The 17641-nt window shown below is 36.6% G+C and overlaps 2 protein-coding genes across 2 annotated transcripts; one reads left to right on the forward strand and one right to left on the reverse strand.

Moving 5' to 3' along the window:
- Window positions 1–430: 430 nt before the first annotated feature.
- On the forward strand, window positions 431–1282 carry PCOAH_00040360 (Uncharacterized protein; the record flags this gene model as incomplete). Its single annotated transcript, XM_020060824.1, has 1 exon — window positions 431–1282. One exon carries the CDS (start codon window positions 431–433, stop codon window positions 1280–1282), a length of 852 nt encoding a protein of 283 aa, XP_019916170.1.
- Window positions 1283–11417: 10135 nt separating this feature from the next.
- On the reverse strand, window positions 11418–11970 carry PCOAH_00040370 (Uncharacterized protein; the record flags this gene model as incomplete). The annotated part of the gene is made up of 3 exons (XM_020060825.1): window positions 11418–11573; window positions 11704–11802; window positions 11968–11970. The coding sequence occupies 3 exons, from the start codon at window positions 11968–11970 to the stop codon at window positions 11418–11420; spliced, it is 258 nt and encodes an 85-aa protein (XP_019917021.1).
- Window positions 11971–17641: the final 5671 nt, after the last annotated feature.

A 17641-nucleotide genomic window follows, 5' to 3' on the forward strand; every position in this document is an offset into this window, starting at 1 on the left:
CATCTATCACGTTCTTACCGTTCCAAGTGGGATAAAGTGGAAGATTTACACAGTGGCACTTCCCCCCGTTTGTGTAACTCTGCTTGCAACCATTGTTAAGAAGGAGCGGGGGGATGTGCTATAAAAATCAACCCTGAAAAGGGGAGCTGACCGTATTTTTATTTTTTTTTTTTATATTACAAAAAGGAGGTAGTTTTTCTGCACAAAGTGTGTCTTAGGTAGACCACAAATATGTCATATCCGGATAAGCGGATTGTTCACGTCCCCCCCTTTTTATTTACTCCTAGCGAGCCTAAGGTCTCACACTGTTATGACCTACCACCATTACGAAAAAATTGTGACTTTAGCGTGGAGTTATCCGTTAGGGGGAAGCAAATTTTCCTACTCCAAATTTAGAACTGCACACATATAGCAAGCACGTCTGCCCCCAATGAATAAGAACTTCGCGCAAATATTGGAAGATTTTGTATTGGGTGGGAACATAAAACACAGAGGGCATGGTGATGACGACACGAATGAGGAGAACATCCCACATTTTATGAAACAGGACGCATCCACCTTGTTCAATGGTGATATAGGGAAAAAATTAGAAGAAAAAAACTTTTTCAAATATACAGAATATTCATTAAGTAGCCTGTATATGTCAGAAAATCAAATTCCCTTAGAAGAAGATACCAAATATGAAACGTTTATAAATATAATAACCAAAGCATCTGATGTTAATAACGAATATAAGTGGATTGATGATTATTTCAAATATGAGGTGAAAGAAGAATTGAATATATTAACACCACAATCGCAAGACAGAGATTTTCTGTTTAGGAAATATTTACAGCCAAGTCAGTTAAAAAATATTTGCCTACTAAGAAAATATGAACAAGCAGCCATTTCCAAAACGCCGGAAAAAAATAAAGTGGATGCTAAAATTGTGTCTGAGTATATTGTTCACGATAGTTACAGGCAAATAATGAAGTCACTAAATTTCAAATTGAGTCATAGGATTTTTACACAAGCACGTATTTTTCACAGTAAATATGGAAACAGCGATCACATAGTCATACTGGTCATGCGGCATTACAAGGATGAGAATTTTCTCCATCCACTTTTTCACGACAGGGCACTTGTTCAAATAAAGTCCTATTTAAATGATAATAAATACGCCGATATGACGCAGAAGAATTTGCTAAACTACACAGAAATTTTCAAGCCGTATATCTCACTCAGAAAAGTGGATAACAACTTCGTGGAGCAAATTAAGGACAGGTATTACACCGCCTTTTAGATGTTCCCTTCAAATTTTCATTCTCTGTAGGGAGATATTTCCTTCCTACAAGGGACACTTCCTTCCTCCTGCAAGGAATATAATAGAATATTTGGAGAGGGTCCCTTTATTATATATAGATGCCTATCATAATATAGCAGGAATAGTTAGCATGTATGTACATTTCTTGTGTATTACATTTGCACAGGTTCCACATGTAGGACTGTACAAGTAGATAAGAGACTATTCTTGGTAATACATGGAATGGAGTGAATATAATACTCTGCCCACAAATATGTGTTTTTTCGTAGGGAACGATCGCATTACATACGATAATAACTAATATTATTTCTTTGGCGGCGATTTGGCCTACTTGGCATATTTGCTCCCCTTCTTGCTCTTCCCCTCCTGGTGGTGGTGGTACATGGTGGTGATGATCGTGGTCGTTCTCCATATATGGCAGACACATCTGTTATTGTGGAAGTGCCGTCTGCTACTGCTGAATATAGTGTGGACATGTCTGTAGAAGAATCGTATATGGAATCGGTTGCTGTATATTCGGATGCTGAGTCGTAAGTGGAGTTATCCAATGTTGAACCTGCTGATGTTGAATATTCGGTGGAGTAGTCGATAGAATAATCGTCTTCTTCTGTTAATGTATTCAACTCACGTTCGATTGATCTTCTTTTTCTACTTCTACCGGAGAGGATTTCACCTATTCCAGAAAATATGGAAGTATACTAAAAAAGGAAATATAAAAAGAGCAGGGGAAAAAATAAATGTGTGTGCATCATATGTATAATGTACCGTTTGCTTTGCATGCAGTGCTCATATGAACTGTTCCCACACAGGTTATATACTAAATCTTTTATCATGTACATAAAATAACAATTACCTTATGTAGCAGGAAAGCAACCACTGGAACTACTACTACTCCAATAGCAGAAGAGATAAGAGTAGAAAGGGGGGATGGTAAACCACCCAATTCTAGTTCACCTACTTCAGTTGCTGCGGGTTGTGTTGTTTGGGCTTCCGTATCCCTTACATAAGATTCGGGGACTGCGTGATCCTGACCATCTGGACATAAGGAATGTGGACGGAAGGAATAATACGTGGTACCAGTCTCATCAGAAGTGCCTACAATGTTGTACTCCTAAAAGTACATTAGGGTGCAGATGCTCCCCTCCTTTTTTTTGTATGTATGTGTTCGACATTCCATTCCATTCCTTCTTCTTTTTTTTTTTTTTTTTTTAATGTATTGTGCAATTGAAATAATAATAATATATATATATTTCTACATTATACAGATATATTTGATATTTACTACAGGTTAGTATGTAGTTCCTTCCTTCTGAAGAAGAAGGAAGTTGTACCCTTGCGAGAAGGGAAGGTTGTTCCCATTCCTTTTCTTCTTTAGGGAAGGTAACACACCTTTCCTTCCTTCCGTAGACCATTCCTTTCTTCCCTCCTCCTTAGACCATCCTTCCTTCTTTCCTCCTCCTTAGACCCATTATTTTCCTTCCTCTTCCTTCGAACTCAACAACATTCCTTCTAACAACCTACCACCTAACAACCTTCCTTCCACCACCAACCACCACTCTAACAACCTTCCTTCCACCACCAACCACCACTCTAACAACCTTCCTTCCACAACCAACCACCACTCTAACAACTTCCCTTCCACCTACCAACCACCCCTAACAACCTTCCTTCCTCCTTAGACCATCCCCCTTAAAACCCTCCTTCTTATTCCCCTTCCTTAGACGACCCTTATTTTCTTTCCCTTCCCCCCTTCCCTTTTCCCAAACCCCCACCTTCAACCCTAACACCCTCCCTCTTAAAATTGTTTCTTTTTCTTTTTTCTATTTTTTTTCCTTTCTTTCTTTTTCTCTCTCTTAAGAATGTTGCTTACCTTTTTGTACAGAGGGTGTTTGTGCTACTAGTGCTAATGATGATGCTTGGGGTTGGGATGGTGGTGCTTCTGGTTTAGGAACAACTGGTTCTGTGGCTTTTTGTAAGTCTTCTGACATTTCTTCCTTTTCCTCTTTTAATGCTTGCACCTGTTCTAATGCTTTCTCAACTTGCTGAAAAATTTTATTCGCGTTACTTGAGTTGTCATCATCGTCGACCACTAGATCAGGCGATCCTTTATCATCCTGCGCAATTTTTGCAGGCTTAGGCGACTTTTCGCACCAACTTTTATCGTTAGTTATTGCTTCCATCTTAGTATGCAACAGACTTGTGTCAAATAGTTCGTACAATTCACCTGCCATATTTGTTCCGCCTCCGTAAGGAATCTTAAATGCAGAATCATAAGCACATTCCCCATATTTCTGATCCTTATTTAATATTTCCCTTACTACTTTCACAACACTAAGGACATATTGTATAACTGCTTCTGGTACACAGAACCAGTCCATATACCACATCCATACTTTTAATAAATCACATAAGGGAATATCGTTCACTGTTCTCTGACAATGTGTCTCTCCTTTTTTATGTTGATTCTTTGGTTGCGTTACTAATAAAATATTCTTAACCATCATCCTACAGAAACCCTTATACTTCTCTAACATCACCTTAGTACTATCCTTCTCACTATTCTCAATACTCGTAGGATCACATAAAGCTAAGAAAGCGCTCCATCCTCCAAGTTTTTTTTCCTCTTCTTTTGTTACATCCTTCGAAAATTGTGTGAACCATTCCTTAATACCAACTGTAAAGAAAGGAAGCAACATAGTAAGGGAGGGATGGAAGGAATATGTATTATATATATATATATATATGTTTATATATGTACGTATTGTTCACACCCTAAGACAACCTTCCTTCAGGGATTATGTGTATAATGATGACTTACGTTCCCTTTCCTCGTCGTCATTCTTGTCATCAACGTAATACTCGCCTACTACTATTTCCCCATTGGGACATTTATAGTTTGCTTTCCTTGTCTTTTTTTTTGCCGGTACTGTGCTCCCATGGTCATGCGATCCTTTTAAAGCTATAGGGCCTAAATACGAGTTACCCGCACGGTCTGTAGAAAGTACCCCTGGAGCTAAATACAGAATTAAATCTTGACTACCTGCACCTTGCCTACAGGACGATGGAAAAAAGAGAGAGAAAATACTTTTTTTTTGTCTTTTTTTTTTTTTTTTTTTCCTTTTTTTTCTCCTACAACTACTTTTTGAAGCATATATACATTGTGTTCTCATACGCACACACATAAATAAGTAATTGTAACCATACCGGCGACTTCGAACACGAGTTTCTGTTAGTCCGTTGCGTCCGAGAGTATAAAAAATTTCCTCCTCAAGTACAAGACCTTCTGTACTACGTGCACGACGTGCGCTACGCGCACCATCCTGCGTTTCCTTTGTATGTTGTGTTTGTTGTTCATTCACTGATGTTGTTGCTGATGGACCTGTTGTTGACGCTGTTGTCATTGTATCAATATTACCTGGATGTACTAATTCTGATACAGCATTCTTCTGTTCTTCTGTACAATTATTTTTCTTTGGGAAACTGTTATTTATTAGGCGCATAACTTTTCCCTCCCTTTGTACGGTACCATAAATGTATCCTAACATGTTGGCTCCGTTTATTTTTATGGGGCCCAGTAATTGGTACTTGCACTCTTTGCAGTCCGACCCTACACCAAGTTTTTCACATAGGCTCCGCATTGCACCATAAGCACTGTTCATAATACTTCCCGCTTCACAGTTTACCCTCATATATTCATGTAGCCATATATTCATTACTGTACATTGGACATACTCTTTCACTTTTCTATTAATTTCTTCTTTACTGTTCCCTCCTTTGGGCGTTATCCATATTTTCAATAAATTTTTTAAAATATATTCACACACCTCTAAGTCCTTTTCATTCAATTTCTTTGTTTTATTATTCATTTCTACACATCCTTCCTTAGCGCCTCCAGTAACATCTGCATCATTCATTTTTCGAATAAATTCATTCACCCAGCGCATTATTCTCTGAAATAGCTGGGTCTATAAATGAAAATAATAGGTTTACATATACATCCTTTGTATATCATATACCACTATTCATAAAAATAGATAACATCACCTGGTACGGGGACACATTCACACTGCACATACAGCCTATATTATACTATTATACCTCTCCCGCCTTCCTGCTCCTATCACTAACCCCTTCTTCCTTCAACCACCTTTCCTTCAATTCTTCAAATTCTGTTTTACTTGAAGCCATTTTTTCTTTACCCACTATTTAATAGAATAAATCGTTACTTATTAGGCAAAAATAACATATCATTAAGCATTGTGCACATAGAACATTTATCCCATTCATGTTGTCATTCTATGATTGATTCTTTCCAGAAGTATATGTGGAATTTTTGTTTTCATTCCTTCAATATTCATATTATTATTCTATATTTGACTGATTCTTTCTTTCCAGGAAGTAGTATATGTGGGGAATTTTCTTCATTCATTTTTTTTCACTTTCGGTCCTTTTTTTTCATTCTTCTTTCGCTAATTTCTTTTTGACTCCCTCACTCCTTTTTTTTTCCTCTTTATTCTTCCTCCTTCTCTTTATATTAAATTTACTGTTACCTTTTTTCTTTTCTTTTTTTTTTCCTCGTTAAAGGAAGGTACCTTTCTCCCTTCCTTCAATTTTTTTTTTTTTCTCCTTAAAGGAAGTGACCTTCCTTCTTTTCAGCCCTAACACTCCTCCTTAGGTGCACCCTCCTGCACACTTTCCCCAAAATACTTCCTTCCTCCTTCCCTCTAACCTAACAACCTTCGTTCTTTACAACCCTAACACAACTTTCCCTTCTTTTATTTATCTGAACCTTCCTTCTTCTTTTCTTTTTTTTTTTTGCTTAAAGCTTCCTTCTTTACACCTTAAACCTACCTCCTTTACACCTTTTCTCGTTCTTTTTCCTCCCTTAAACTTCCTTCTTTACACCTTAAACCTTCCTTCTTTACATCTTAAACCTTCCTTCTTTACATCTTAAACCTTCCTTCTTTACATCTTAAACCTTCCTTCTTCTTTTCTTTACATTTTAAACCTTCCTTCTTCTTTCTCTTTCTTCTTTTCTTTTACATCTTAATCCTTCCTTCTTCTTTTCTTTACATCTTAATCCTTCCTTCTTCTTTTCTTTACATCTTAATCCTTCCTTCTTCTTTTCTTTACATCTTAATCCTTCCTTCTTCTTTTTTTTTCTTCCTTAAACATTCCTTCTTTACACTTTTTCTTTAATCTTCTCTTTTTTTTTTATTTTTTTTTTTTTTCTTCTTTCTTCTTAAAGGAAGTAACCTTCCTCCCTACCACCCCCAACAACATTCATTCGGGCATTTCGAACCATCATTCTAACACCTAACAGAACCATCTTTCCTCGCATCTCCAACCCCTAAGTGCACCATCCTGCATACCTACCTTAGCAATCATCCCTCCTTTCACCTCTAACAATCTTATTTCCACCTACCACCCTAACACAACCTTACTTCCTTCAAACTTCGACCCACCTACCACCCCTAAGTGCACCCCTCTGCACACTTTCCCCTAAGCATACTTCGCCCCAACATACTACCATAGAGGCACCTTCGTAAATACTTCCTTCAACACCTTTCCTCTAAGTGCACCTCTCTGCACACTTTCCACTAAGCATACTTCCTCCAACATACTACCATAGATACACCTTCCTGCACACTTCCCTCCCTTCCTTCAATTTTCTTTTTTTTTTTTTTTCCTCCTTAAAGGAAGTGATTTTCCTTCCATCAACCACCCACCAAACCACCTCCCTTCCACCAACTAATAAACCGCCCTTTCACCAATCACCCCCAACATCCCTTCCTTCCACCTACTACCCCTAACAACGATCCTTCCACTACCCCTAAACCTTCATTATAGGATCCCTAACAACCGTCCTTCCACCAACCACCCCCAACATCCCTTCCTTGTACCCTATCACACCTAACAAACTTCTATTCCACCTCTAAGTACACCCCCCCCCTACACACATATCACCTTCCACTCCAACAATTTAACACCACCTACACTGCAACCTAAACACTTAACCATAAACCCTGAATCCCGAATCCTGAATCCTGAATCCTGAATCTCTGAACCCTAAATGCTAAATCCTAAACCATGAACCCTAAACCCTGAATCCTGAATCTCTGAACCCTAAATACTAAAACCTAAACCTACAAGCCTAAACCCTGAACCCTAAACCCTTAACCCTAAACATGGAACCCTAAACCCTTAACCCTAAACCCTGAACCCTAAACCTTGAACCCTAAACCCTGAAACCTTAAACCTGAACCCTAGACTCTGAATCCTAAACCCTGAACCCTAAACCCTGAACCCTAAACCCTAAACCCTAAACCCTGAACCCTGAACCCTAACCCCTGAACCCTTAACCCTGAACCCTAGACTCTGAATCCTCAATCCTAAACCCTAAAACCTAAACCCTAAACCCTAAACCCTAAACCCTAAACCCTAAACCCTAAACCCTGAACCCTAAACCCTAAACCCTGAACCCTGAACCCTAAACCCTAAACCCTAAACCCTAAACCCTGAACCCTGAACCCTAAACCCTGAACCCTGAACCCTAAACCCTGAACCCTAAACCCTGAACCCTAAACCCTGAACCCTAAACCCTAAACCTGAACCCTAAACCCTAAACCCTGAACCCTGAACCCTAAACCCTAAACCCTAAACCCTGAACCCTAAACCCTAAACCCTAAACCCTAAACCCTAAACCCTAAACCCTAAACCCTAAACCCTGAACCCTGAACCCTGAACCCTAAACCCTGAACCCTAAACCCTAAACCCTGAACCCTAAACCCTAAACCCTAAACCCTGAACCCTAAACCCTAAACCCTAAAACCCTAAACCCTGAACCCTAAACCCTAAACCCTAAACCTAAACCCTAAACCCTGAACCCTAAACCCTAAACCCTAAACCCTGAACCCTAAACCCTGAACCCTAAACCCTAAACCCTGAACCCTAAACCCTAAACCCTAAACCCTGAACCCTAAACCCTGAACCCTAAACCCTGAACCCTGAACCCTAAACCCTGAACCCTGAACCCTGAACCCTGAACCCTAAACCCTGAACCCTGAACCCTAAACCCTGAACCCTAAACCCTAAACCCTGAACCCTAAACCCTGAACCCTAAACCCTAAACCCTAAACCCTGAACCCTGAACCCTAAACCCTAAACCCTGAACCCTAACCCTAAACCCTGAACCCTGAACCCTAAACCCTAAACCCTGAACCCTGTAATTAAGCTAAAAATAAGAGCGAATGAGAAAAAAAAAAAATCGCATAATGGAATAGAAGGGAAAGGAGGAGCAGGGGAGGGGAGGCAAGTTTCTTTATGTGTTCTTCACTGATTCACTATAGATATATAGATATGTTCTCTAAGGCAGAAAATTTAACATCTATGTACTACTTACATTTATATGTTATTGTTATTTGAAAAGGGAGGTGGTTGTTAATTAAAAAAATTATTAACACATGCAGTGTAGTTTATAAACAGCGAATAAATTTTTCTCTCCTTCCCTCTTCTTAAGATATACACATTCGTCAACAATTCATGATAAGCATGATGCTCATATGGAATGAAATGAAAGGAAGGGGAAGGAACGAAAGGAGGGAAGGAAAAAATAGTTACGAAGTATTCGTTACAGAATATTTCATGTGGAAAGGGAATAAAAAGAATTAAGCACATGGAACAGAAAATAATGTGTTGTATACACATATAAAATAATGAACTTCCCAATACACCCACCCCCACGCACTCCCCCCCACCAAACACTCCCCCATTTTAAGAACTACACTAAAAAAAAGTACTACATACTCCGCATCCTCCTGCTCCTTCCCTCCCCCTAATAAAATATATATAAGGGGGATAAGCGACAACCCCCCTTTCCCCCCCCAAAAGGGTGTATGTACACTATTACCAAGTACATATTACCATGGCATATTACGGAGCACATCATAATGGTACAGTACAACATGGCACAGTACAATATATTGCACAATATACTGTACACAATATATATAGTTTGTGTTGTACAATAATAAAGGGGGAAAATATATTAATAATAAAATAATAATAAAACAAACAAAGAACCACAAATGACGGCAACAGAAAATGTGTTGTTTGTGTGTGTTGTGTGTACATGGTAACTTTTATTAAGGATGTTACATCCTACATGTTACATTCTCGCTATGAAGGTTACATTATCCCATAACTAATATTTCTTGACCTCTGCCTTTCGCTGCTACTTTGCCCCTGTGGTCTTTGCCTATGTTGCGGACGTCGTTGTGGACGTCCTTTTTCCCTTCTATTGTTACTTCTTCTTCCCGTGGGTGGTGGTGGCGGCACACCATAAATGGTAGAATTATCTTCTGTTGTTGAACCTATTGTCGAAATATCTATAGAAGAAGTTTCTTTTTCTGTTGTTGTATATAATGTGTCGTTGTCCTTAAAGTGGTAACGTCCCACAGCGGACCTTTTTCCTCTGTTTTTTTTACTGCTGCTGCTTTTATTCAGGCAAAACTTATCAAGCGCAGTGGGCAATAAATATAGGTCCCAGTGGTCGTCGCAACTTCTTTCATCATGATAAATATGATTGTTATGATAGTCATGTAGATAGTATCTTTGTTGCTGAAAGGAGTAATGATTCCAGAAGTGTCTATAATGTTGAAGATGAAAGTTCCATTAGTAGTGAAACAACCCATGTTGTTTGTGGTAGGGATGATTATAACTTTGATTGTGACGATGACATGTCTACGAACTTTGGCAGTGTAAACACTCCTTTTGAGGAGCGAAATAACGACTGTTCTCATTTGGTCTCTACAATTTCCGGCAGTATGCAAAGTCTTTTTAAGCTGGAAGGTGATGATGACTACAATGCCCATTATCCATCACCATTAATAGAAGTATTAGTGCGGGAAAGGGGTAAAAATGCTACATTTAATGAAAAGGAACATCAATTTAGTAATAAAAATGCGATTACATCTATTCCCCGGGCTTCCGGAATATCCATACTCCTTTCCTTCATTAATACCTTTGTACGTCAATTAATGTGCTCTGTCCCCATAGCATTAGTGGTATTTTTAAGCATGATATAAGTGATGTACACACATGTGCGAATAATTGATAACCTCTTTAAGTGGTATGAAAGGAAATAAGTGGCGACATCCATAGGGTGATGTGCAGGAAGGAAGATTGTTAGGTAGGTGAAAAGGTGATGTTGAAGAGGAAGGGGAACCACCTACTGTTCAAAATCACACTTCGTTAAAAAAACAAACATCCCCCATATAAGAAGGAAAAAAATGATTACTGGAAGGGGATAAAAGTAGAAAAAAAAAACATATATATAAGAACAATAAAATGGGCAAAACTGTACTTGGTCCACTATCTACATAATATGTTAATCTAGAGTAACGTCGTAATTTTGAAACTGCGTATCACTCACAAACGTAGTTGGAATTTATGACATTCTGTATACATATATATATCCTTCATATGAAAGAACATGGATGCACTCGTTCTTTCTAATATTGTAGAGCAAGACTTCTATATTTTCATTCCACACTATGTTTTTTATTAAATGATGAACATGTAAAATGAGTATACTATTAATGTTACTTATTAATATATATTTCACCAACTAAGAGGATATAGGAGTTAAATTTAATATACCTATAACCGAATTTTATATGGGGTAAAGAATCTATCATATTGTGGCAACTGTACCATTCAAATGTAATACTGTTAATAAATGTAGAAAAAATAAAATATTTAGTAGCATGCACAAATTAATGTGTATCTAGTCAAGTGTACATGTATGCGTTAATTAAATATTGCAGTGCAAAATGGCAGAGTATGATATTCTAATATAGAATTGGACGAATATTTGCATAAATTAGTGTTATTATAGAATATGCAGTGTATTATATGTACCGTGTACATATTTGTGCTTTAACTTTTCCAGCAACTTTCTTTATATTATTATTTTTTCTTACATTTTGAACTATAAAAAGGTCCTTTATTATTTCCATATTTTCTGGCTCCTTGTTTGGTCTTAAATATGCAGCAAACATAAGTAAATATTAATACTGTGTACCTCAGTATTATGATTCCTTAGTGGTAAAATTTATATAGATTGATAGGATATATAGCTGGATGTGTCATCCGAAAATATACTATCTGTTTCTTCTGTATACAATGAAACTTCATCCATGGCCCTCCTCCTTCTTCTATTTGTTCTGCCACGAAGGTGCTCACGAATCCAAGGACCAACGGGTGTATACTAATATATGTAGAAAGAGTTAGAATTAGGCACGTGTAATATATTTATTATTATGCATGTTGTGCAAATTCTTTGCCAATTCATACAATAATAATGATGTATGTTTTTTAGGGAGGAAATATTTGCTTACTCTATATAGTAAAGCGGCAATTAAAAAAATTGCGGCAACACGAAGAGTTCCAAGAGTAACTTGCATTCCGGTTTCGGAATTTCCAAATAGCCAATCAGCCTAAAAGTCGGTTAAAAGGTGTGTGTGTGTGTAAATAATAAAAGTGCAGAGTAATGTTGGATTTCCCTGCATTGGGGAATTACTTCATTTAAGAATTCCCTCATTTAAGAATTCCTTCATTTAAGAATTCTTCTCTTTCTGTGTAGGGGGCGTTATTACACTTACCATTTTACTGTGACATGGTAATTTGAATAATAGTGGATTATAATTATGGGTCTTGTAATCAGTACAGAGTTTTCGGTTTTTATATTTATCTAATGCACAAAATGTGCCGGCATAATGGAATAGTTCCTGTTTTCCTTTAATTTTATTATAATATGTGCACGTATTAAGGTCCTCATGATCTTCAGCCATAAAATTAAGATATTCATAATCAACATGATACTCATATAATTCCCTTCTCTTCTTCCAATCTGATTTCTCAAAAATACTAAAGTCAAGCTTACATTTATTATGATCAGTACTTGAACCGTTATATAATTCATTCACTGCACGTTGAATACTGTCGAAAACAATTTTCATATTATTTAATGAATCACTACTGAAAATATCAGTTAATTTATCGTGTAACCAATAATTTACTTGCAAGCAGACATCATAACCATCATTATCAAAGGCCCATAGGTCAGGTGTTTCCATAAAAGTTAAAAACTTTGTACAAATTCCTTTCAACTTCTCATCTTCTGTACCATTGCCTGATATTTTACATTTCCCATTATGTTTGGACGAATCGGAAGGTACCCTTTCCAAAATATCATAAATTACTTTTGATGGTAAACGCATTTCATGCGTTTTGGTAGATCCCTATATGAGGGAAGGTGTGTAACATAAATAAATGACTGTATTGTACAAATATGGGTAATATGCCTTACGTGAAATAATGCAATGAATTGAAGGAAATATTTGCTTGTTATGTATCACAATGAATGAAAATGTAAATAACATTAGCAGCTCCATTTGTTCCAGTCCCCATGATCTGATGTAGAATTTTAAAAAAGGATTTGTACTTGCTTTATTCACTATTTTTCAGGACATATAATGTAGAGGATACATTCCTCATATGCAATATGTACGTAAGGTACTTTTTGATCTTATAAGTTTTTCTGCGGAATAAAATTAGAGTAAGTACAGTATCTTATATTTTATATGTAATGTGTAGTCCACACCCTTCGGGAACACTTTAATATGGAAGAAATATGTAGATAAGTTCAGGATAAATGTATACACAACATAAGTAGGAGCAGGCGTTTAGAGCAAAAAATGTAACCTTCCTTTTCTCATAGGAATGAATTATCACTGCACTAATTTTTAAATTTAGCTTAGAATAATTATAGTTAATGAATTGTATAATTATTTTGAAGCTCCGATATATAAAGAATATGTGAAGCTGCGATCCTAGGTAGAGGGACCGGTAAATACTTTTCTCCCATGCGGAACAACAGAACACTATTCAAAATGTTGGAGTAGTAGTTACATGAAGAAATAGGACCTCATGAGCCCCCCTTTTAAGAATTCTGAAGGAATATTCATATACAACATAAAAATATGAAGAGCACCGTTTTAGGGTGTGCTGAATTTAATTGTTTTATAGGAATAAATTTTTCTTTCTGCGAACACTTCTACAGCATTGTTAGAATAGAAAAGGAGTGCCACGGGAAATGCGTATATTTTTTTTTTGTTTCCGTTTCCCCTTTTTCATATGGACCCTGTTTATATGATTGAAGCCCATGTGATTCCTCTGCTCATGAATATGTGAGGAACCGGTAAGGGAGAGAGAGAGAATCTTTTTTTTTCTCTTTCCGCGACGGCAGAGGACCGCTTCTTCTTTTTTTTTTCTTTCCTGTTAGCAAGTGCACGCAGGACCGCAGTTCTTTTGGACTGTACGCCGGGGATTTATTACGTATTCTATAGAATTAAAATATATTCTAATGTGGTCATAAAAAATATATGTGTTCCTTTAAAATAAAAGTTCATTCACAGAAAAAAGGGAAAAAAGGAAAAAAAAATTTCAAGTATTATGCATACACAATAATTCGAATATAAGGAATAGTTGCGTGCTTTATCATTGTTTCTGCATATATATAGTATTTAAGTATTTCAAATTCCTTGCGTAATAAAAATTCTCCTACCACTATTAATAAATGGTAACTTATCTAATAAGTGGTATTTTTTAAAGTAGCTGCGTGAACATCTGTAGAACCTATACAAAATGTTGTTCCTAGAATGAATTTTTCGCAATATAATAAATTCCTCAAAGGAAGGAGTCAACTTTACATTGTGTACATGCCATATAAAATGCCATTCTCTCTTCCTTACCTTATTCAATAACAACTGCGGTAGTTTCACTTTCATAATTGCTGTAATAGTTCGACCACCACAATCACAACAACCTTCCTTCCACCCACCATCCTAACAACCCACCTACCACCCTACCTCCTAACAACCCACCTACCACCAACCATCTTCCATCATCATCTGGTGGATGATGATGAGGTATATGGAATTGAATATTCTGACGAATTTATTGTTGTTGAGGTGTAATCGTCGCCGTCTGACAAGGTGTTCAAATCGTGGTTAATTGATCTTTTCTTCCTCCTATCACTTCCAGAGTGATTATGTTTATTAAGGAAAAATGGTTTATACTGAAAAAAGGAAAGGAAAATAAGTTGGTGGAAGGACGGTTGTTAGGTGGACGGTGGTTGGTGGAAGTAAGGTTGTTAGTGGTGGTAGGGTGGAAGGAAGTTTGTTAGGTGGATGGTTGGTGGAAGGAAGTTTGTTAGGTGGGTGGTTGGTGGAAGGAAGTTTGTGTTAGGGGTATTAGAATGGAAAGGTTAGGGTTGGTAGGTGGAAGGAAGGTTGTTAGGGGTGGTAGGTGGACGGAAGTTTGTTAGGGGTGCAGGGAGGGAAGATCTAAGTAGGACGAAGGAAGGATCTAAGGAGGACGAAGAAAGGATGCCTAAGGAAGGAAGGAAAGAACGGTCTAAGGAGGAGGAAGGAAGGGTCTAAGGAGGAGGAAGTAAAGGGGTCTAAGTAGGAAGAAGGAAAGGAGGTTCTAAGAAGGAATGTGAAAGAAAGAAGGAATAAGGGAAGAAGAATTTAAGGAGCAGGGAAGAATGTGGTCTAATGAAGGAAGGAGGGTCGAAAAAGGTTCTATACACAAATACATATATTTGATGTAGTTTATTCCTATGGATAATGTTCGTAGAAGTAGTGTCTGTTTATTATATTGCTTATATTTCTATAGTGGTCATTTTAGGTGGAAGTGTACCTTATATAAAAAGAAAGGAAGAGCAGTCGTTCCCAGTGTACCAAATATAGAAGAAAGAGCCGTGGTGCTGGTGGAAGGATTGTTGTTAGTGGTGGAAGGAAGGTTCTGTGTTTCCTTTTCAACAGAGGAACATGTCGTCCGTCCCTCTTATGCAGGTTTTGAAGGACATTGTAATTCCTGTAATTTTCCTTTAATGCCACCTTTACCCTGTTCCCAAACATTTTTGCAGTATTCATCAGAGTTCTTGTTGGTTGTACAATATGCCTCCAGAGCCTTATATGCTACATTAATTTCTTCCACGTAACTTTTATATTTTTCCTCACTACATGTGATTCTATAATTTTGTGTACGTGTGTATATTGTGTTATAGTCATGGAGAAAATCGAACATTGTTTTCATATGTTTGAAAGTGGCTTGGTCAACATTATTAGGGCAAATAAGTGTACACTTTTTTTCCCCATACTAATCCTTTATAAATTGGCAAATAGTTCTTAATGTGCTCCCGAAATGGTGACCTTGGTAACTCTTAAATAATATATCCCCTACCCAGAAAAACAGGAATTCACATCGATTGCTACTGAATAAGCTGTTTTCCCATTTATACATTTTGGCCACATAGCATGCCGCTCCTACGATGTTATTAAGGTGGCTCTCTACACCACTACTTCTCTGTAGAGCCCTCTTTATATTCTTCGTACACTGGTCTTCACAGTTTCCATCGCTTCCTTTAAATAGGTTATAGAAATAGGTACCCGAAGGTAAATGCTTTTCAAGTTGTTCCTGCAAATGTAAAGTTAACAAAGAAGTTTAACATATAAATAGGTGTATTTCCAATGTGTTTATCTACATGCTTTTTATTTTCATTCGTATTATGTGTTTTTATTATTGCATAGAAAGTAATATGCATATAATAAATACATCATTATTTGTATTGAGGAACAAGGAAAAAAACCTTTAGTGATTGTGTCATTCTTTATGCGTGTGTATATCCTTTGCGTATGTATGTATAATTTGGAATGTGAATTTTTCTATATATATGTTAGAAGTTGTGTTCTGTTTTTATTTATACATTCAATATACAAAGGGGTGGGGAAAGGAAGTGTATATATGTATGTGCAAAAATTTTGGTTCCTTCTTATGATTGAGGAATATTGAAAATTTTTTATGCTTTCTTCCTTTTTCTTCATTAATAATAATATATATTTCGTTTAATTTTTTAAGTGGGCCTAACACATCATACATGTATATTGTACACCTTGTACCTTGGAGCATGTATGTTATTGTTATTTATACCACGTTCTTCCTTTTATTACATATATAAATAAGTGCAAATTCTTTCTTCCCCCCTCTCCCCCTTTTTGAGCAGAATATTTTAGTACATGTGCTGCTTAATTTAATGTTAAATTGTTATGCTTTAAAAGTGGGGTGCTGCTTATATGGAAGTTATTAACATATACATGTATAGTGTATAGTTCATATACATGCATGTATGTGCATAGAGCACATTCTATCCCTCCCCGAAATGCGAAATGTGCACCTAGAGAGTTTAAACACTCTTTTTTTTAATAAAAATTTGTGAATGTATTATGAACTTTTGCTGTGTTACTTTTTCTTTTTAAAGGAGGGGGAAAACGAAGAAAGGAATGGATATGTAGGGAAGGACGAATTCTTTATAAGGTATTTAAGAGGAGAAAGAAGAAAGGATTCACACACATTAATCCTATTTAATTGCTCCGGAATAAATACTTTCTACATTTTATGTTAATTTATATGCATGCATGTGCAGCAGAGAGAGCACATGGTACCTTTCTTCCTCATTTATATTTGTACCCATTCCAATCAATATGAGTATTTCAATCAATATGAGTATTCCAATCAATATGAGTATTCCAATCAATATGAGTATTCCAATCAATATGAGTATTCCAATCAATATGAGTATTCCAATCAATATGAGTATTCCAATCAATATGAGTATTCCAATCAATATGAGTATTGCACTATAAGTATTGTACGTACGTTTTCTGTGCGTAACTGTTTTGTGCATGTATGCACAGACATTCATTAATGTATACACAGACACGCACACAAAAAGATAGTATGACGCAAAATGAGAGAGTTCCTATATAAACAAATGCATGGAAATCTTGATAATAATGTACAACATTATTCAAAAACAAAAAAAAAAGGAGGAACAACAACTACGCCATTCCCTCCCCCTTATTCTTTAGATTTGTCTATGTTTGTGGCTCTTTGCTCCTGAAATTGGTATGTATGACCAAATGCTACTTGTTACATTTTTTCTTCACCTTAGTGTAATAAAATCCTAATACCACCCACAAATAGACTAATCCAATAATTAACTGAAATGTAAAGATAATTGCATTATATGATTCTGTGACCCAAGTGGAAAAAAAATTTTTCATAAGGGAAATAACCGGTTGAATGGAACAGGGAACTAATGAATAAACAACTGAGAGAACTAACATGGAACATAATGAAAGTTTACTCATAACCTTGGGACATAGTAATTTCTTCAATAATTCCTTTGCGTCCGTTTTTCACTTTTTC

Source organism: Plasmodium coatneyi, chromosome 12 (genome assembly GCF_001680005.1).
Source record: "Plasmodium coatneyi strain Hackeri chromosome 12, complete sequence".
Classification (NCBI taxonomy): domain Eukaryota; phylum Apicomplexa; class Aconoidasida; order Haemosporida; family Plasmodiidae; genus Plasmodium; species Plasmodium coatneyi.